General features: G+C 39.8%; 1 protein-coding gene across 3 annotated transcripts; it reads right to left on the bottom strand.

Moving 5' to 3' along the window:
• Positions 1-1,945: 1,945 nt before the first annotated feature.
• TMEM183A (transmembrane protein 183A) lies at positions 1,946-16,184 on the bottom strand. 3 transcript variants are annotated; one of them, XM_045536273.1, is made up of 8 exons: positions 15,965-16,184; positions 15,685-15,774; positions 14,730-14,897; positions 10,334-10,493; positions 9,249-9,429; positions 6,748-6,828; positions 3,975-4,130; positions 1,946-2,636 (listed from the first exon to the last, which is right to left on the bottom strand). In XM_045536273.1, the coding sequence occupies exons 1-8, from the start codon at positions 16,071-16,073 to the stop codon at positions 2,451-2,453; spliced, it is 1,131 nt and encodes a 376-aa protein (XP_045392229.1). In that variant the 5' UTR covers positions 16,074-16,184; the 3' UTR covers positions 1,946-2,450. The 3 variants fall into 3 exon arrangements, 2 of the variants coding, with proteins under 2 accessions (XP_045392229.1, XP_045392231.1); XM_045536275.1 differs by having other exon boundaries at positions 10,334-10,490; XR_006731085.1 differs by lacking the exons at positions 1,946-2,636; positions 3,975-4,130 and adding an exon at positions 7,396-7,559 and having other exon boundaries at positions 15,965-16,159.
• Between the last annotated feature and the right edge of the window lie 238 nt (positions 16,185-16,422).

Genomic DNA, 16,422 nt, shown 5'->3' with positions numbered 1-16,422 from the left:
TAACAAGGATGAAGACCTTTATGATGATCTACTTTCAGTTAATGAATAAACATATTTTCTCTTCCTTAACTGTTTTCTTAGTAACATTTTTTCTCTAGCTTACTCTAAGAATACAGTGTATAATACATATAACATACAAAGTATGTGTTAATCAGTAAAGCTTCCAGTCAACAGTAAGCTATTAAGTTTTGGAGAAGTCAAAAGTTATACTCAGATTTTCAACTGTTTAGGGGTCTGCACCCCTAACCCCTGTGTCGTTCAAGGGTCAACTGAATTTTGTTTGACCCTCAAAGCAAAATCATAGTATATATTTAAGGAAGTGAAAATTATGAAGCAGTTTTTAATCTGTAGTCCAGTAAGTTTCCAACTCTTCTCGAGGTGGTCTGGGGTTCTCACCAAAAGGAAATCCCTGAGACACTTCACATCCTTTCACTAATCACGTCTCCCTTAATACAAATCATACTAGACACGACAACTAGGGCAATGTAGACGAAGCCTGCAGCCATGATAACCATTGATAACATACTTTACCAAGTGTTTGGCAATATTTTGCTAAGAGCTGAGGCAATACCTAATACTCTATCTGTCATAGCAAGGAGTTTGACACAAAAACTCAGAGTTGAGTCAGAATACAATAATTAAGCCAAATTTATTTCACCCCCTTTTTAAAGGTAACTCCTAAATGGGAGATACACAATGCACCAGGACAACTCCTTCCTACTCCATGGCATCTTTAGTTCAGGGAACTAAAGATTCTGTGCTTCTCTCTTCCTGCCTCAAAGAGGCAACTTTTGATTACAGAGATTTGCAAGGTGCTTATTGTCCTCAGGTTGTTTTATCACTTAAATGCTCAAATTTTTTCACTGACCCACGCACACTCTCTGTGTGAACAGCTTTAATATCACCCTCAATGTGGGGTAAGGTTAGCTGTTAGTAGCAGTATTAAGCAGATGCGTCCTAAGAATACTCTTTAAATAGCAGAGGATGGGGAAGATAGTAAGGAAAAACAACAAGCTAATTTAGCAGTTTGGCTCACAATAACTTCCCCCACAAGATTTTCCTTTTTAAAGAATACTGTCTTAATGCCCATCTCCTGGCAATATCCAACTAATATCCAGCTCATTGGTTAATTTGGAGGGTGGGAGGAGGGACAAGCAGCAAGATTATCTTCTTAGCAAACAAAAAACACCCATGATCCTCTACTCAGAGTACACCAGCTACAGCAAGTCATTTGACCAACAGGAGAACATTTGCATTTCTGCATGGATGAAAGGCCAGGCTTCTGTAGGCACACAGAATGACAGCAGAAGCAGCACAGTGCAGGACAGAGCAAAGTCACTAAGTGCTTATGGTTCAAGAGGCTGGTTTCAACATGCAATGCAGTTTTTAAATGACCTTCAACGTAATAAATGCCTTCCTAACAATTCAACGAAAGTACCACTATTTTGAAATAACTTTCTTGGTTTGTTTTACATTTAACTTAGAAACACATATTTAAAAGAGTTTTTCATCAATCTGATATACTTTTTAGGCTGATTAGGGATAAAGTATACCACAATCAAATTTTTACTCACCCTTTTTCTTTTTTATTTATGTACACATTCTGCCTACTCCCTTTTACCACCATCTACCACAAGAAAAATGAGACGGATCTTTTTACTTGTGGTTTTAATGAAAGACCTGGGTTGGAATCCTGGCTCTGCATTTACTGGTATTATCAGTACAGTCATTCATTCAGTTTTCTCAACCAAAAAAATCATACTTTGCAAGACTGAGAATTAAAGATACTATATAAAGTTCCTAGTATAGTACCAAGGGTACAAAGTCATCATCACCACTATCAGCCTCATGCAAAAACATACCTAAATTCAAAACTGGCAAAAGAATATGTATGCAATAAATACCCAAAAATTATTGTTTAAAAAAGGTACACAAGTCAATCTTATAAGATTCTGAAAACCCTGTCACCTGCTTTATTTCCAGAGAAGGGTAAAGAGAAAAGATAAAATATTCACTTGAATTTGAAGGATAGCCAAATTGGAAGCAATAGTAGTAACAATTTAGGCCTCTAAAGTTCCTCTGAACCGTAAGGGAATGCTGAAACTTCCTTGTTTGGAGATTTCAGAGTTTAATTTTTCCCTAGAACAAGATCAACCATTTTCGCTGGGATAAAAGAATAAAGAACAACAAACTCAATAGCACCAAATGGGGTTTTAACACAGAAAACAGGGCCACTCCTTTCAAATGCAAATTTTTACATTAAAATATGTTTATAAATCATAGTTGTTTCTCCTCTTGATTCAACACTTCTCCCTCCCCCAACAGGAGCCCCAGCAACCTGAGCATGTGCATTACTAATCAGATATACAATCCAGCTGCCCCTTTCAAACTGGAATCTGATTACTAATGGACTAGACTCAGGGCTGCCCCCAAGGGACGGGAAGCAGTAACTATGCTCTCAGGGAGAATGGATACTGAGGATGCCACCAGTCAAAGAGTCGAACACTGTGCACTGGGTCCAAGATGACTTGTACACCCTGTTCACTGCGCAGTTTCCGACCACCATGGACAGGAGAATCTTGGAACACCAGTCTCACGCGATGATGCCGCATGTCCGTGCTCACATTGATAGTAAACTGGAAGGGAAAAGTAAATTCAGTATCCAACTCACACAACCTTGGTTTCCAACATCTCACTCTGAAAGGAAACAAACAGTACAGACATAATTTACACTGGCTGGACCACAAGATTAATTTCTAAGTTATAACACCAACACCTGTGTAAAGATATAAAAAATTAAGGATGAAATTATAAGGTCTTCTCAGCTTCATATTATTTAAACTATATTAAGAAAGCCTCACAAATGGATGAATAAATCAAGATACATGTACATAGACTATCATCAAAGCCAACTTTTTAAAATTGGGTTGGAGCAGTAAGAGACAGCCTAAAGGGATTTTGATGAGATAATGTTAAGCAAGTCAAGCAAGATGCATGAAACATAAACCTGATCTGATTTTTCATAAAATAAAACACAAAATTTCTAAATGTGTGTGTGTGTAGGTGGGTCAGTATAGAATTGTATGTGTATGAAATACATGGAGTATGAGTATATAACTAGGTCATTAATGTGGCTTAACCTAGAGAGAAGAGAGAGGTACTTATAATAAAAACTGCATGTATGACATAATCTCAATTATACAAAATTATTTAAGAGAGTGGGTATGTACACATTAACAGACACATTAAAAGAACAGTTCCCAAAAGATTAATTGCAGTTACAGGATAGTGGAAGTCTAAGTCACCTTTACTTTCTCAATATATCTTATAAATTATTTAAATTCTTTACATGAAACATGCATTTTTTATTTTACAATTAAAAAAAGCTATTTTCATCGTGGAAGGGGAACCCCATGTATCTCTGAATAGACGCCTAAGATACAGAAAAGACAAACTACATGAACTCTCCAGCTGCCAATCCAATAAAAATTTTTTAAAACCTGGAAAAAATATGCCACAGGCACACACATTGTTTACCAATCTAATTCTCAGGTAAGCATTGAACAGTGACAGCATCACACAAAGGACAGAGCTGAGCTGGTCACCCTATGTTTTACTATCCCATTTATGACCCTGTATGTACGCCTCAAGGTCCTAACATACAGTGCTCATATATGTGTCTCATCATTATTCCTAACAGGATAATGTTTCTCAATCATTAATGATCACTACATATGAAAATATAAAAACATTCTCCGTCCTACAGAGAAGTTAACAGAGGTAAAATATTCTCAGATATAATTAACATCTCCACAAATCTGTCTGTTCCTAATATACATGACTGATTTGAGACTTATTTTTATTATTCTTCAAAGCTTTCTCCCTTAATGGTTAAATTTATAAATCTCTATCAAACTTACACATAGTGAGAGTCTATAAAAGAGCTGAGCATGATATCCTGAGTCTCTACTTACCAGCGTAAATATCATTCCCATGACAATTGGAATAAAGATGAAATTGAGTGTGGTGACCTGCAGTAGGCAGCAGTCCTGATCTGGGTTAGTGTGAACATCTTCGTACTGAATGGGAGGCTGTAATCCTCCCATACACTTGCTCTTCAACCTAGGGGACTGAAGAGAACTGAGAATTAATCTAATAGCTTAGAACTGTGGTCCCTAACCCCTGGGCCATGGCCCATTCCCGATCCATGGCCTGTTCGGAAACAGGCCATACATCACCACCTGAGCTACACATTACACACCCCTCACCCCACAACACCCCACCCCACCCCACTCCACCCCACCCTCAGTCTGTGGAAAAACTATCTTCCATGAAACCGGCCCCTGGTGCCAAAAAGGTTGGAGACCACGGGCTTAGAAGAAACGTATATGGCTCTAATTCTCCCCCAGTGAAAATCCTATGGCTCAACTGAAGCTAGCAAGATACACTCTTCTGTTATTTCCTCTCTCTTTATATACATATTAGTTTCTATACAGAGATCAAAGAAAACCTGACCTTTGAAAAAATCGGAAATATATTTGGATGAGGAAATATGGCAATGGGTTTATGCTTCCTTTAGATGGTACTCCTTACCATCTGATCAAAAATGGAAACTAATAGTCTCTATCAGAGGCTTTCCAATGTCTGAAAGATTACAAATTCCTTATTACTTGTCAAACTCTAAGGAATACCTGCTGCACAAAAGGGATGGAAGCAGAAGTGGCCACTTAATTCTAGGCACCATAAAACAATGGAGTCACAAGTCTCAGAACTAAAGGAAGTCTCAGCATTCTTCACTTCCTCCAGTAATCCTGGTCTCTCCTCGTCATGTCTCACCACTGCTAAGACTGCCCTCAGTCCCTTCCAGAAAGGTCGTGTGGTGGACTTTCTACCTATGTCTAATGGATATCACAGATTTGGGGGAATCTTATTAAATGCAGAAATACCAGAGCCAAAATTCCTCCTCACACCTGTTTTTGAAATAAATCAACATGAAAATACGGTTTACTTTAATTACAAACTTATCTATAACCCACCTGCCATCAAGTGAGAGATAACTAACTATCTGTAATGTGTCTCATCAGTGACATACTAAGTAGAGATGACAGGCGGAAAAAAAATGAAGCTGCTAAAGATTAAAAGCCTTTCTGGCAATCCCTCTTCTCATGGTTTCCTCAAATTACCTCAAACATAAGACTATGTATATTATTGTTTACAAATACACTATCTTTGAACGACGATGACAAAATTAAGGCAAAAAACTTCAGTACATTGTTACAGTAAGTTTTCCCCTTTTTTATCATTTTTTAAGTCTTCAAATATACAGAAAAGTTAATTAATTATTGCAATAAACTTCTACATATACTCTATCGTGGGATATTTTGCCATATTTACTTTCTCTCCCCCCATTAAATACACATATAAAAATCATAAACACTCTGGGAGGGAAGGGGGTGCAAAATCATTTGAAAGTAACAGTTACACTTCACCCTTCAGCACAAATAGACACTCAGGCATAACCATAATATCATTATCACACATAAGAAAATTATTTGTATTTTCCATAGCATATTCAAATTTCCTTAACTGCCTCCAAAATGTCTTTTATAGCTCTCTTTTTTTTTTTTTTTTTTTTTGGAGACAGAGTCTCACTCTGTAGCCTCAGCTAGACCGGCTAGAGTACAGTGGCATCATCATAGCTCACTGCAACCCCACACTCCTGGGCTTAAGCAATCCTCTTGCCTTAGCCTCCCGAGTAGCTGGGACTACAGGTGCACGCCACTACACCCAGCTAATTTTTCTGTTTTTTTGTAGATGGGGTCTCGCTCTTGATCAGGCTAGCCTCGAACTCCTCAGCTCAAGTAATCCTCCTGCCTCAGCCTCCCAGAGTGCTAGGATTACAGGTGTGAGCCACTGTGCCTGGCCAGGCTCTTTGTTCTGATCTAGGATTCACTCAAGGTTTACTTTACATTAGGTTGTTATCTTTGTGTATTTCAATATAGAATAGTTCTTCCTTTTCTTTTCATGGCATTACAAGTTGAGTATCCCTTATCCAAAATGTTTGGGACCAGAAGTGTTTTAGATTTTTTCAAAATTTTGGAATATCTGCCTTAATATCAGTTCACCATCTGAAATCCATAATGCTCCAATGAGCATTTCCTTTGAGCGTCTTGTCAGTACTCAAAAAGTTTCAAATTTTGAAGCATTTCAGATTTTGCATTTTTGGATTTGGAATGCTCAACACATACTGTAAGTTCTGAAATACATTATTTGATTTTAATAAGGCAATTTCATGCCTAGTATTATGGTTTGAATATTTGTGTCCCCTCCAAAATTCATGTTGTAACTTAATCTCCAATGCAGTATTACTAGGAGGTGGGGCCTTTAGGAGGCAATTAGGTTATGAGGACTCCTGCCTCGTGAATGGGATTAAAGTTCTTATAAAAGAGTCTTCACAATGGGTTTGGCCCCTTTTGGCCTTCTACCTTCCACTAGGGAAGGACAAAGTATTCCTCCCTTCTGGAGGATGCAACAAGGGGCCATCTTGGAAACAGAGAGACCAGGCCCTGCCAGCACCTTAATCTTGGACTTCCCAACACCAGAACTTTGAGGAAATAAATTTCTGTCCTTTATAAATTACCCAGTCTCCTGTACTTTGTTATAGCAGCACAAATAGACTAAGAAAGACACCTAGTGAAATTTATTAGAACAAAATATTACCTGAAAAACAAAGAGAAGACCACATACCTGCTTTTTGAACTTGAAGTTGAATTCCCACATTGGTTCCTGTCTGTTCCCAACAATCTTTCTGCACCAGAAAAGTAAGCACTATAAGAAAGTAAAAATAAAATAAACTGAGAAAAAAGAAAAAAAAATCAAAATACATTATAAGGTAACAAAAAAATAATCAGCAAAATCCTCTGTTCAACAGCTCTAAAGCCAGCCACAGTCTTAATGCTGAGATTTTACTTTGGCTCAGATAGACCCCCAACTTGACACTGGTGCAACATGAAAACAGACAATCCCAGGGCTGTTTAGTAAGGAGAAGAGGGACCGATACAAGTCAACCTCAAAGGCTACTGACATTAACCCCTATTGTTCTCCTCTTTAAAGACAGAAAGAAACATGATGCGTAGAGACTGGGGCATTCTCTGATTCACCAGGCCAGTCCTCTACATTAAAATATAAGGGCAGCCAGTAGCCACCAGGCAAGATGATAACAAGACCATAAGGCAGCCAGGGAAGGCCAGCCCTGTAATAGAAGCAAACTGCTCAGGACCTTCTGGGAGCAGACAGCCGGTATGGAAACGACTGAGCTAGGCTGAATTCAGTCTAGAGTAAGCCCCTCAGTGAAAGTCAGGCTACAGCTAGTGTTAAGCACAAGAAGTGAAATACCTCCCAGGGGATAAGGGGTGGGTCGTCCGCCGTGCCAGCTGTCCTGCCCTTCAGACATGCCCTGTACGTCCTGCTGTTCCATCAAAAATAATGGGCTTGGCTTTAAGGGGAAAACACTTCTGCTGCCATCACAACGGCTCCAGTGTCCCACACAAGCTATGCTACTGAAAAGAGAGAGAGGGGGAATCAAATGCGAAAAGCTAGAGTCTAGGAACATGGGACAACTTCCTTTAGGCATGCTGGCAACTCCCTGAATGCCATGCGATTGTGGGTATACAAGTGGCAAGGCCATGCATGGGACACCTGCCACCGCAGGTCCCACACCCTCTTCAGAAGACCTCTAACAAGGCACAAAAGAAGCAGCCACATGGCCTGGGCTTACTATCTGGGTTAAGACCTTAGTTTTCATTCCACTTTGGCTTTATACAGTCCACTTCAAAAAAATTAATACACAGTGATAGGGATATGAAGGTATGCATATTTTAGAATTTAGGCAGTAGCACTTGCATTGTGCACTGGAGCCGCTAAGATGTGTCAAGCATGAGGAGTTTGCCCAATGCTGCTCTGCTCCCAGCAATTGCTTCACTCCTGGCACGACTAACTTAGGGATGATCCCCACCCTCACCATAGTTAGTGTGATACTATCAAATGTTTCTGGGGAGAGGGACACTGTAAATGTGAGGTGATACACTGTACACTCATATTACAAGCAGAAGCAGCTGCTGGGTGAAATCCTACTCTCCCAGCATTCTACTCCTGCCCTAAATCCACCAGCTAGCATGATATTACATACAGCTCAGCCAATGGCCCTGACCACCTCAGCTTGCAAGCCAGGGGGGAATCTTGATAATCTTGAAATCAATAGTACCCTTTTAAATTAATATGTATCAGGCAGAATATTATCACGCTAGAGCTAAACTAGGGGAGAAGAATCATTATATAATGTCCATTACCATAAAAACAAAGTATAAGAGAATGAGAAGTGCTATAGAACATCAGATTGTGGGTAGGAACAGTAATAAAAAGGATCTACAAACTCAAAGATATGAAATTTAGACAATGGTATTAGTTGAACAGAAAAGGGCTGAGACATCAACTTGCCTAAATAATCATATCTGCTATGTTAGTCTAGATTTCAGCAAGGGAAAGAGAGAATGGACCGAAGGCTAGTAGACCTATTTATAAATTAGAAGAATGCTGGAAACTTGAATATAATGTAGGAATATAAAATACTGGAGTAATCCTGAATTTAAAATAGCCTAAAACACAGGAAGAATTTTAGAGAACTGAGGTCTATGAATCAAAGTACCTTATAATCTCTGACACAACCTACTACAGAGCCTGGCAACAGGCTGGCACAGGGCACTTAGTAAACACTAAAGAAGTAAAGCCTACACCAGAATCCTTTAAGGAGGTCAATAAAGGGGAATCCCAGATGTCAAGGTTGCATTAGAAAATTAGTGAGTTGTTCATGTTATATCTTTGTACCATGATCGAAAGTACCTTTTAAAAATTATAGCATAGAGCTACCATTTGAGTTGTGCTCTTCCTAGCCCAAACCATCAAAACTATTATATCTGAAGTGGTCCAATGTACAATGCATGAAAATAAATTAAAATAAAAAGAATAAGGAATACGCTAAAAGCACAAGAAAGCTTTAAGGTAAAGATAAGCCAGACCAGCATAGCGGGAATGTCTTGGAGAAGTGAAACCTCTGAACTAAAGTTTACATTAGTCTGCTAGCAGCCTGGGACCTATAGCCCTCCCCATCAAAGAAGCTGGAGACAAGCCATAATAACAGGCCCACCACACAAGAGTCCATTAGTCAAACTCCAACACTAATTCTCACTTACTTTGGAATTCCTTAATGTGCTGGGAGTGCTTTCTGGAATGGCTGGATTCTTGGAGATTCGAGCAGCAAATGGCTCATACATATGGTACAAAGATCGGATCACACATGCCCGGAGACAGCGCAGCTTCTCCATTGATTCTGGTCGTAGGCGCAAAGGCAGAGAAGCATCCAGCGTGTAGTGCCTGAAACAGGACACATTACTCCTACCAATACGTGACCTGTCTCTCCAGCTGTAGGTCTTGGTCTCTGTGTGAACTTCACTGCACTATTACACAGGCCAGTAGTTAGCTTGTCCCCAGTGCTCATACCTAGACAAATCACCATCTCAACCTCTCAGCAACTTTTGCTTCTTTGCCTTGTAATACTGTACTTCTCCGTCCATTTTAAAAGTTTGAATCGTCACCCTTTCGCTATACAAAAAAGCAAGCTCTCTGAATTGATACCAATATAATATACTTCACTTGCTGAAAATGAACCTGTACTGGAGAAGAGCCACCAGGTTCTCCTGTCAGATGTCTCAGCAAGTTCTCTATTCCTTCTACTTCAACACCCCTTCCCACCACAGCTTTACTGACAGTTTACAATTTCCATACATTTCCACAACAAGCATCAAAAGCTAGCCCTTTTACTAATCAAATAATTCACTCACTCCTTACCACTACAACTATACATAAGACAGCACAAATACCAAAACTATGATACTTCAAGATGACTGGCAAATCTAAGAAACAACTAATCCAGTTGGGAAGATAAGCAGACTGGCATCTGTAGCTTTTGAACATTCTAGCTAAAATGAACCTCTGAGGAAAAGTCAAAACAGTTCCTTCTGACATCTGAAGCAAAACTTTTTGCTGGAAGTGCATACTGGAGGGTGAAAGGAAGCGATCACGGGGAAGACAAATACCTGGATAATTAATAATATCAAATCTAAATTAGAGAGGGGCTCAGGAACTCCAAAGCTAGGGTCATGCCCAGACGTGGAACGGAAAGAGTAAAAAGAGGTCACTATCCAGTGAGTAGCTCCAAATCACAAACAGCAATTAAATCAGCTACACAGATTACAGAGTGAGCTCTCTGTGGTCGCACCTTCGGTACAACCTGGTCCAAAAGGCAGCAGTGCAAGTGACAGTCCAGGCATTCTTACAAATCAGGGAAAAATTCACAATGTCCTCAGGACGGATGTAGGAGGCCAGCAATAGCCAAATATCCATGGGATACTCTTCTCCTCCAGCCCCGTCCAGGTCTTCTGAAACAGAAATAGGGATGATAATCTTTGATATTCTACTATACACATATCTAAAGATACTCAATCATTTCAATTCTCTCAGGGCTTGCAACATTAAGAAAAAGGTTTTAAATAGGTCCAAGGAAGCCCCTCACACTTATCATTTCCCATTTATCCTACCTAGCTGCTGGAAACTTACCTCCTGTAGCTCAAGTGAATAGATGTTGTTCTTAAGACCTTTATCTCATGACAATTTACGACCTAGTTTGAAGTTTTCAAAGTGCCTTTGCATACACTAATCATTCAACTCTAATAATTCTTCAATAGAAATAAGGAAAATATTATCGTGCCCATTTTACTAATAAGAAAAAAGAACTTTGCCACCTAGTCAAGGTAATCAGAACCCAGGTTTTCTGACTCCAAATTCCAGCTGCATACTGTAAACCCTGCCCTTGATTTCCCTCCAAGTCTCCACTCACCAAACATTTTCTTCAGTTTGGTCACATAAAAAACAAAATTGACTTTAAAATAGTATGAGGAAACCTCAAAGTGCAAACTAAATAGGACACTAGATAAGTTACAATGCATTCTTATTATCTGTAACCTGTTATCTATTATATAACCTGTTTACAGATAACCTTACTTGTAAACCTGTTTATTTTCTTCTAGTTTCATTGCCAGTTTGGCCTATGATCCTGGCCAGAGGCATTCAGTCACTCCTAGACAATGTATCGCTAACTACTGCTCCTTCAGAATTCATTAGTGTTAATTCTCTTGACCCTGAGGTCCCCTATACTTCTCAGGTGCAGGTAAAAACACACACCCTGTAAAGATACCTAAATCTGAGCTAATCTTAACCCTAAGCTTTATTTCAGACATAGTCATAAAACTGTCCTAAAACCAGTCTTCTTTCCTGGCAAAGAGCCCCCACACCACTTCCCCAAAGTTATCTCTGATTTTCTAGCTAACTGCTTCCTACGGCTCTATGATTCTTGTTCTTGCATTAGGTCAGGTTCTTGCATTAGGTTTTTCACAACACAGACCAATATGTCTAAAACAACATCCTCTTTTCCGGTTCCTATCCATTCTTTTAATTTCCGGTAACCATTTCAACGCTCAGTCTACCATGTCTGGGGCCCCACCTTCTCCCACATTACATCTTCTTTCTCTGAAAGGCAAATAACTATCAGAATTTCCTCTACTGAGACCCATAAGGACCTTTACAAAGAAAAGTGCTATTAAAAAATTTTCTGTCTTAAGAGACAAAATTCAGTAAATACTGAAGAATTGCCAGTGTTTTATACATAATTACAGAATTTAATAATTATAGAACACATAGGAAATTTCAAAATGAGGGAAATGGAATCAGCAAAGGAAACCTTCATGCAGATTAAGTCACAAAGGACATGAAGAATTTTGATAGGCATAGATTAAGAGGAAAAGCACGTGAAATAAAGAGCTAACACGAAGCCAAGTTACTTAGAAAAACAAAATGTATGACAGCAATAAAAAGAAAAGTCTAACAAGATTTTCATGATATTAAGAAATTACTGTTAAGACTTTTAGATGTTATAATGGTATTTTTAAGAGTATTTATCTTTTGGTGATAACCACTAAAATATTTAGAGATAAAGATACAATATCAGGAAATTTTTTTCAAAATAATCCAGTGTGTGTGTGAAGGGGTGGTGGAATAATGGTTGAAACAAAAAGAGCCATGAATTGCTAATTGTTGAAGCTGGGTAATGGCTACATAGGGCTCATTTTGCTATGCTCTCTTCTTTTGTATATGTTTCATTAAAAAGGAAACTAAAAGAAAGAAAGGCCAGTCTGCTAGAATGAAGGAACCTAATGGGGGTAAACTGGAGCAAAGGAGCAAAAGATGACTCTGTATGCCACAAATCATATATTTGATAAGTGACTGGTATCCTGAATATAAAAAGAAGTCTTACAACTCAATAATAAAAAAATAACCCAAGTTAAAAATGGGCAAAGGATTTGAATAGCATTTTTCCAAAGAAGATACACAAATGGCCAAAAAGCACATGAAAAGATACTCAACATCATTAGCCATTCACATCCACTATAATTTAAAAATTCAGGCCAGGCTGGGTGGTTCATGCCTATAATTCCAGCACTTTGTGAGGCTGAGGTGAGAGAACCACTTGAGCCCAGGAGTTCAAGACTAGCCTGAGCAACATAGCAAGATCCCATCTCTACAAAAAAGAATTTTTTTTTTATCAGCTAGGCATGGTGGCACACACCTGTAGACCTAGCTACTTGGGGGGCTGAGGCAGGAGGATCACTGGAACCCAAGAGTTCAGGGTTACAGTGAGTTATGATTGTGCCACTGTACTCCAGCCTGGTGACAAAGCAAGATCCTGTCTCTAAAAATTTAAATTTACATTTAAAAAAAGTCAGACAACATAATTTAAAAAGTCAGACAATAACAAGTTTTGGTGAGGATGTGCAGAAATTGGAACACTTATATATTGCTGGTGGGAATATAAATGGTACAGCCACTTTGGAAAATGGTTTGGCAATTCCCCAAAATAAGTTAAACACAGAGTTTCCATATGATCCAGCAATTTCACTCCTACCTAACCAAATGAAAGTATACATCCACTTAAAAACCTGTCTGTGAATATTCATAGCAGCATTATTCATAATAGACAAACAAAACGCAATAAAAAGGAATAAGACACTGATACATGCTACAATACGAACTTTAAAAACATTAGCTAAGTGAAAGAAGCCAGATACAAAAGACCATATGATTTCATTTATATGAAATGTCCAGAATAGGTAAATCTATAAAGACAGAAAGTAGATTAGTGGTTACCCAGGGTTGAGGACAGGGTTTCGGAGGGAATGAAGAGGGATGCTAGTAAGTATGGGATTTCTTCTGGAAATGTTCCAAACTTAGATAATGTTCATGGGTCCACAATTCTGTGAACAAACTAAAACCACTGAATTGTACAACTTAAAAGAATGAACTCTATCTCAATAAAGATTTTTTTTAACAAAAAGTCTAAGGAGAATGTATCAAAAAAAAACCCACAAAACCCACAACCCAAGACAATTCCCTAATAGTATAGTGATAAATTTTAAGTGAGAAATTAAGGACAAATAAGTGTGCAGAACGTCAATACAGGTTGAGTATCCCTTACCTGAAATGCTTAGAACCAGATATGTTTCAGATTTTGGCTTTTTCAAGATTTTGGAATACCTGCATTACACTTACTGGTTGAGCACCCCTCAGCCAAAAATCAGAAATCCAAAATGCTCCAATGAGCATTTCCTTTGAGCATCTTGCCGGTGCTCAAAAAGTTTCAGCTTTTGGAGCATTCTGGATTTTGTATTTGGAATGCTCAAACTGTATTAATTTTTGGATCCTGAAAAAGAGAGATATCACTGGCAATAACCGATATAATTATAAAGCAATGCCAGTTCATTAATTTATTGATTCTTTCAATATATTCTAACATATACAAATATCTGTTACCTGATTCTCAAGTAGAGGTGAAACCAAAAATACACACATCATTTATTACTTATCAGCTTCCCCCTAAACCTAGCTGATCATCAGAACCACTTTAATTTTAAGAATTCTGGGCTCCACCCCAAGAGATTCTGACTCATTAAGTCCAGAGCAAAATATGGAACCTGAATGATGGTTTGGCATGTTATATAACATCAGTTTATTATTCTTTGTTTCATTTGTGTAAGTATTATCACCATTAAGAGGTAAGCATCACATACTTTTCTATTTCCCACAGTACCTATTAGACATGAAGCAGACATTAATAACTGCAGAACATTTAAAAGCCCATGATAATATCTAAGTTTATGTGAAATAAAACTGGCTTCATAAAATCCACATATTTGGGAAAACATTTTTTCATCATATCTCTGCCTCCTTACACATTCAGAAATCCAGAAATGCAAAGGCTTTTTGTTTTCACATTGCCATGTGCATTTTTACCTAATAATAACATGTACTCAATGAATGTCCAGTTCACAGCTCCAGAATCTACTAACTCTTACCAATCTCCTTCCCTTTTAAATTTAGACAAAAGCAAAAAGCTCAGGAGTATCAAACGCTGTCCCACTAACAAGATTTTAGTCGAGAGCCATGTTTTCTCCAAACTCCCCTGGTATTGCTTCTTACATCCCCCCTGTGCTACTGAGAAAGTAACAGCTTCAATTTATCACCACAGACAGGACTAACGAGTCAAAAGAGAGCAAGCCCTGTACCTTTGTGCCTTTTGCTTTTCTTTTTTCTGGAGACGGTTCTCTCATGGATGCTTTCCTCCTGGGCATCCATCTCATCACTGCTGTCAATTATGTCACAGGGCTCACCAGCCCCAGAAAGAGCTTCCTCGGCAGGAACCTGGGAAGCTTCCAACCCACACAGAGATTTTACTAGAAGAAAATAAGGGGAGAATGAGATGGCACACAGTTACACCCAGAAATACAAACAACTAAGCCAAGATACCAGCAGCCATCAGGAAAAGGAAAAAAAAAAACAATGTGAGAGAGTCTCCTGGAGAAAGCTGAGACTCTGTCACTAAGTTTTAAAAAAAAGAAAGAAATTTTAGTATATTAAACACAAAAAATTGGAAAGCAGTGGACCAAAAGACTCCTTAAAGTTGCTGACTTCAGCACTGAAGGGAGAGCATAATTCTTCCACCATGAACCCTGCAGGATAAAACAAAAGGTGAGCTGTATTCTCGTAAGTTCTGAGGAGCAATGTTTAAGAGGAATTGGATCCAATTTAACCCTGGTACTAGGCTGGAGACTGTGTCATAAAATACATGTCTTGGGGACCCATGCATAGAAAGCTTGAAAACAAGAAAAACACCGGGAAAGGTAAAGAACACTCCAAGGTTATTTACACAAGGAAGCAAACTGCAGAGTAAAATATATGTGAACTACAGGAAAGATATTACTGCCCAAGAAGAAAGCAGTGGAAACTTAAGAAGAGTATACAAACATTTTTTTAAAGGCAAAGGCAAAAATAAAATATTTCTGCTACAGAACTGCTACTCTTGGCTAACCCTCCCCCACCCCCAATATCTGCGTAAACATTGAGAAAAGCAAACATGTTTATGGGAAGATGCCCAGAGTACTGCAAGAAAAACACTGAGACAGAATCCCGTGAAAATAAAACACCTAGGCCTGAGCCTTGAAAGGCTCACCGAAAGCTTACCTTCCTGCTGCACAGCGTTGGCGACGGCTTTCTTGACTCGTCCAGACCTCACGACTGCCGGATCCGAGTTGGCATAATCCGCCACGGTCACTGAAACACAGCACCAACCCTCAAGGAAGAGGCCTCTCTTCAGGGTCTCCCCCACCGTCCCCTCCTCGCTTTGGGTCCCTGGCCCGAGCCGCCCTCCCACCGCAGGCAGGCGAGCGCTCGGCTCGGCACGGTCCAGCCCCCTTCCCGCCACTAGACCCTAGTCTTTTAGCGTCGCTGCCCCTTTGCCCACCTCGACCGGAGCAGGCGTCGTGGGCCCGGAATTTGAGTCGCTTTCCTCTCTTGGGCATGGCGACCGTGTCGGGGCGAGGCCGGTCTAGCGGGCCGGGACCCCGGGCCATGTCTCGAGCCGGCGAGCCTGCCCCGGGAGCCGCAGGCCAGCTCCGCCCGGCTCCGCGGCCATCCCTCGCCGGAGGCCGCTGCTCTCGCGAGGACTTAGGCCAGGATTCCGAGTCGCGCTGGTGGCCGACGCCCCTCTTCCGAAACCAATCGCCTCCAGGGTCCGGAGATACGTCATCAGCCGGCGCCCGCGTACCGAGCTGGGTCAGCGTTCCAGACAGGTGTGCAGTGTTGTTTTACTAGGTGTGTCGGCTTTTGTCGTACCTCTCGTAAGGTGATTGGGGTGTCTCAGACCCGACACCCACATCTGCTTTGACTAGAACTGAGCGTTTACATCCTTGTCTCCTGGAT

The sequence above is a fragment of the Lemur catta genome, chromosome 23 (genome assembly GCF_020740605.2).
Source record: "Lemur catta isolate mLemCat1 chromosome 23, mLemCat1.pri, whole genome shotgun sequence".
Lineage (NCBI taxonomy): Eukaryota > Metazoa > Chordata > Mammalia > Primates > Lemuridae > Lemur > Lemur catta.
The sequence above is the reverse complement of the archived record's forward strand: the minus strand, read 5'-3'. Positions and strand labels throughout refer to the sequence as shown.

Bases quoted from the DNA above. Each gene is read 5' to 3' on its own strand.
- TMEM183A (XM_045536273.1), bottom strand. From the start codon at position 16,073: ATGGCCCGGGGTCCCGGCCCGCTAGACCGGCCTCGCCCCGACACGGTC. The intron at 9,430-10,333 runs GTGCGACCACAG...GTCCTGTTTCAG, and splicing joins TGGACCAGGTTGTACCGAAG to GCACTACACGCTGGATGCTT. The intron at 2,637-3,974 runs GTAAGTAGAGAC...TTTCCCTTCCAG, and splicing joins TGGGAATGATATTTACGCTG to TTTACTATCAATGTGAGCAC.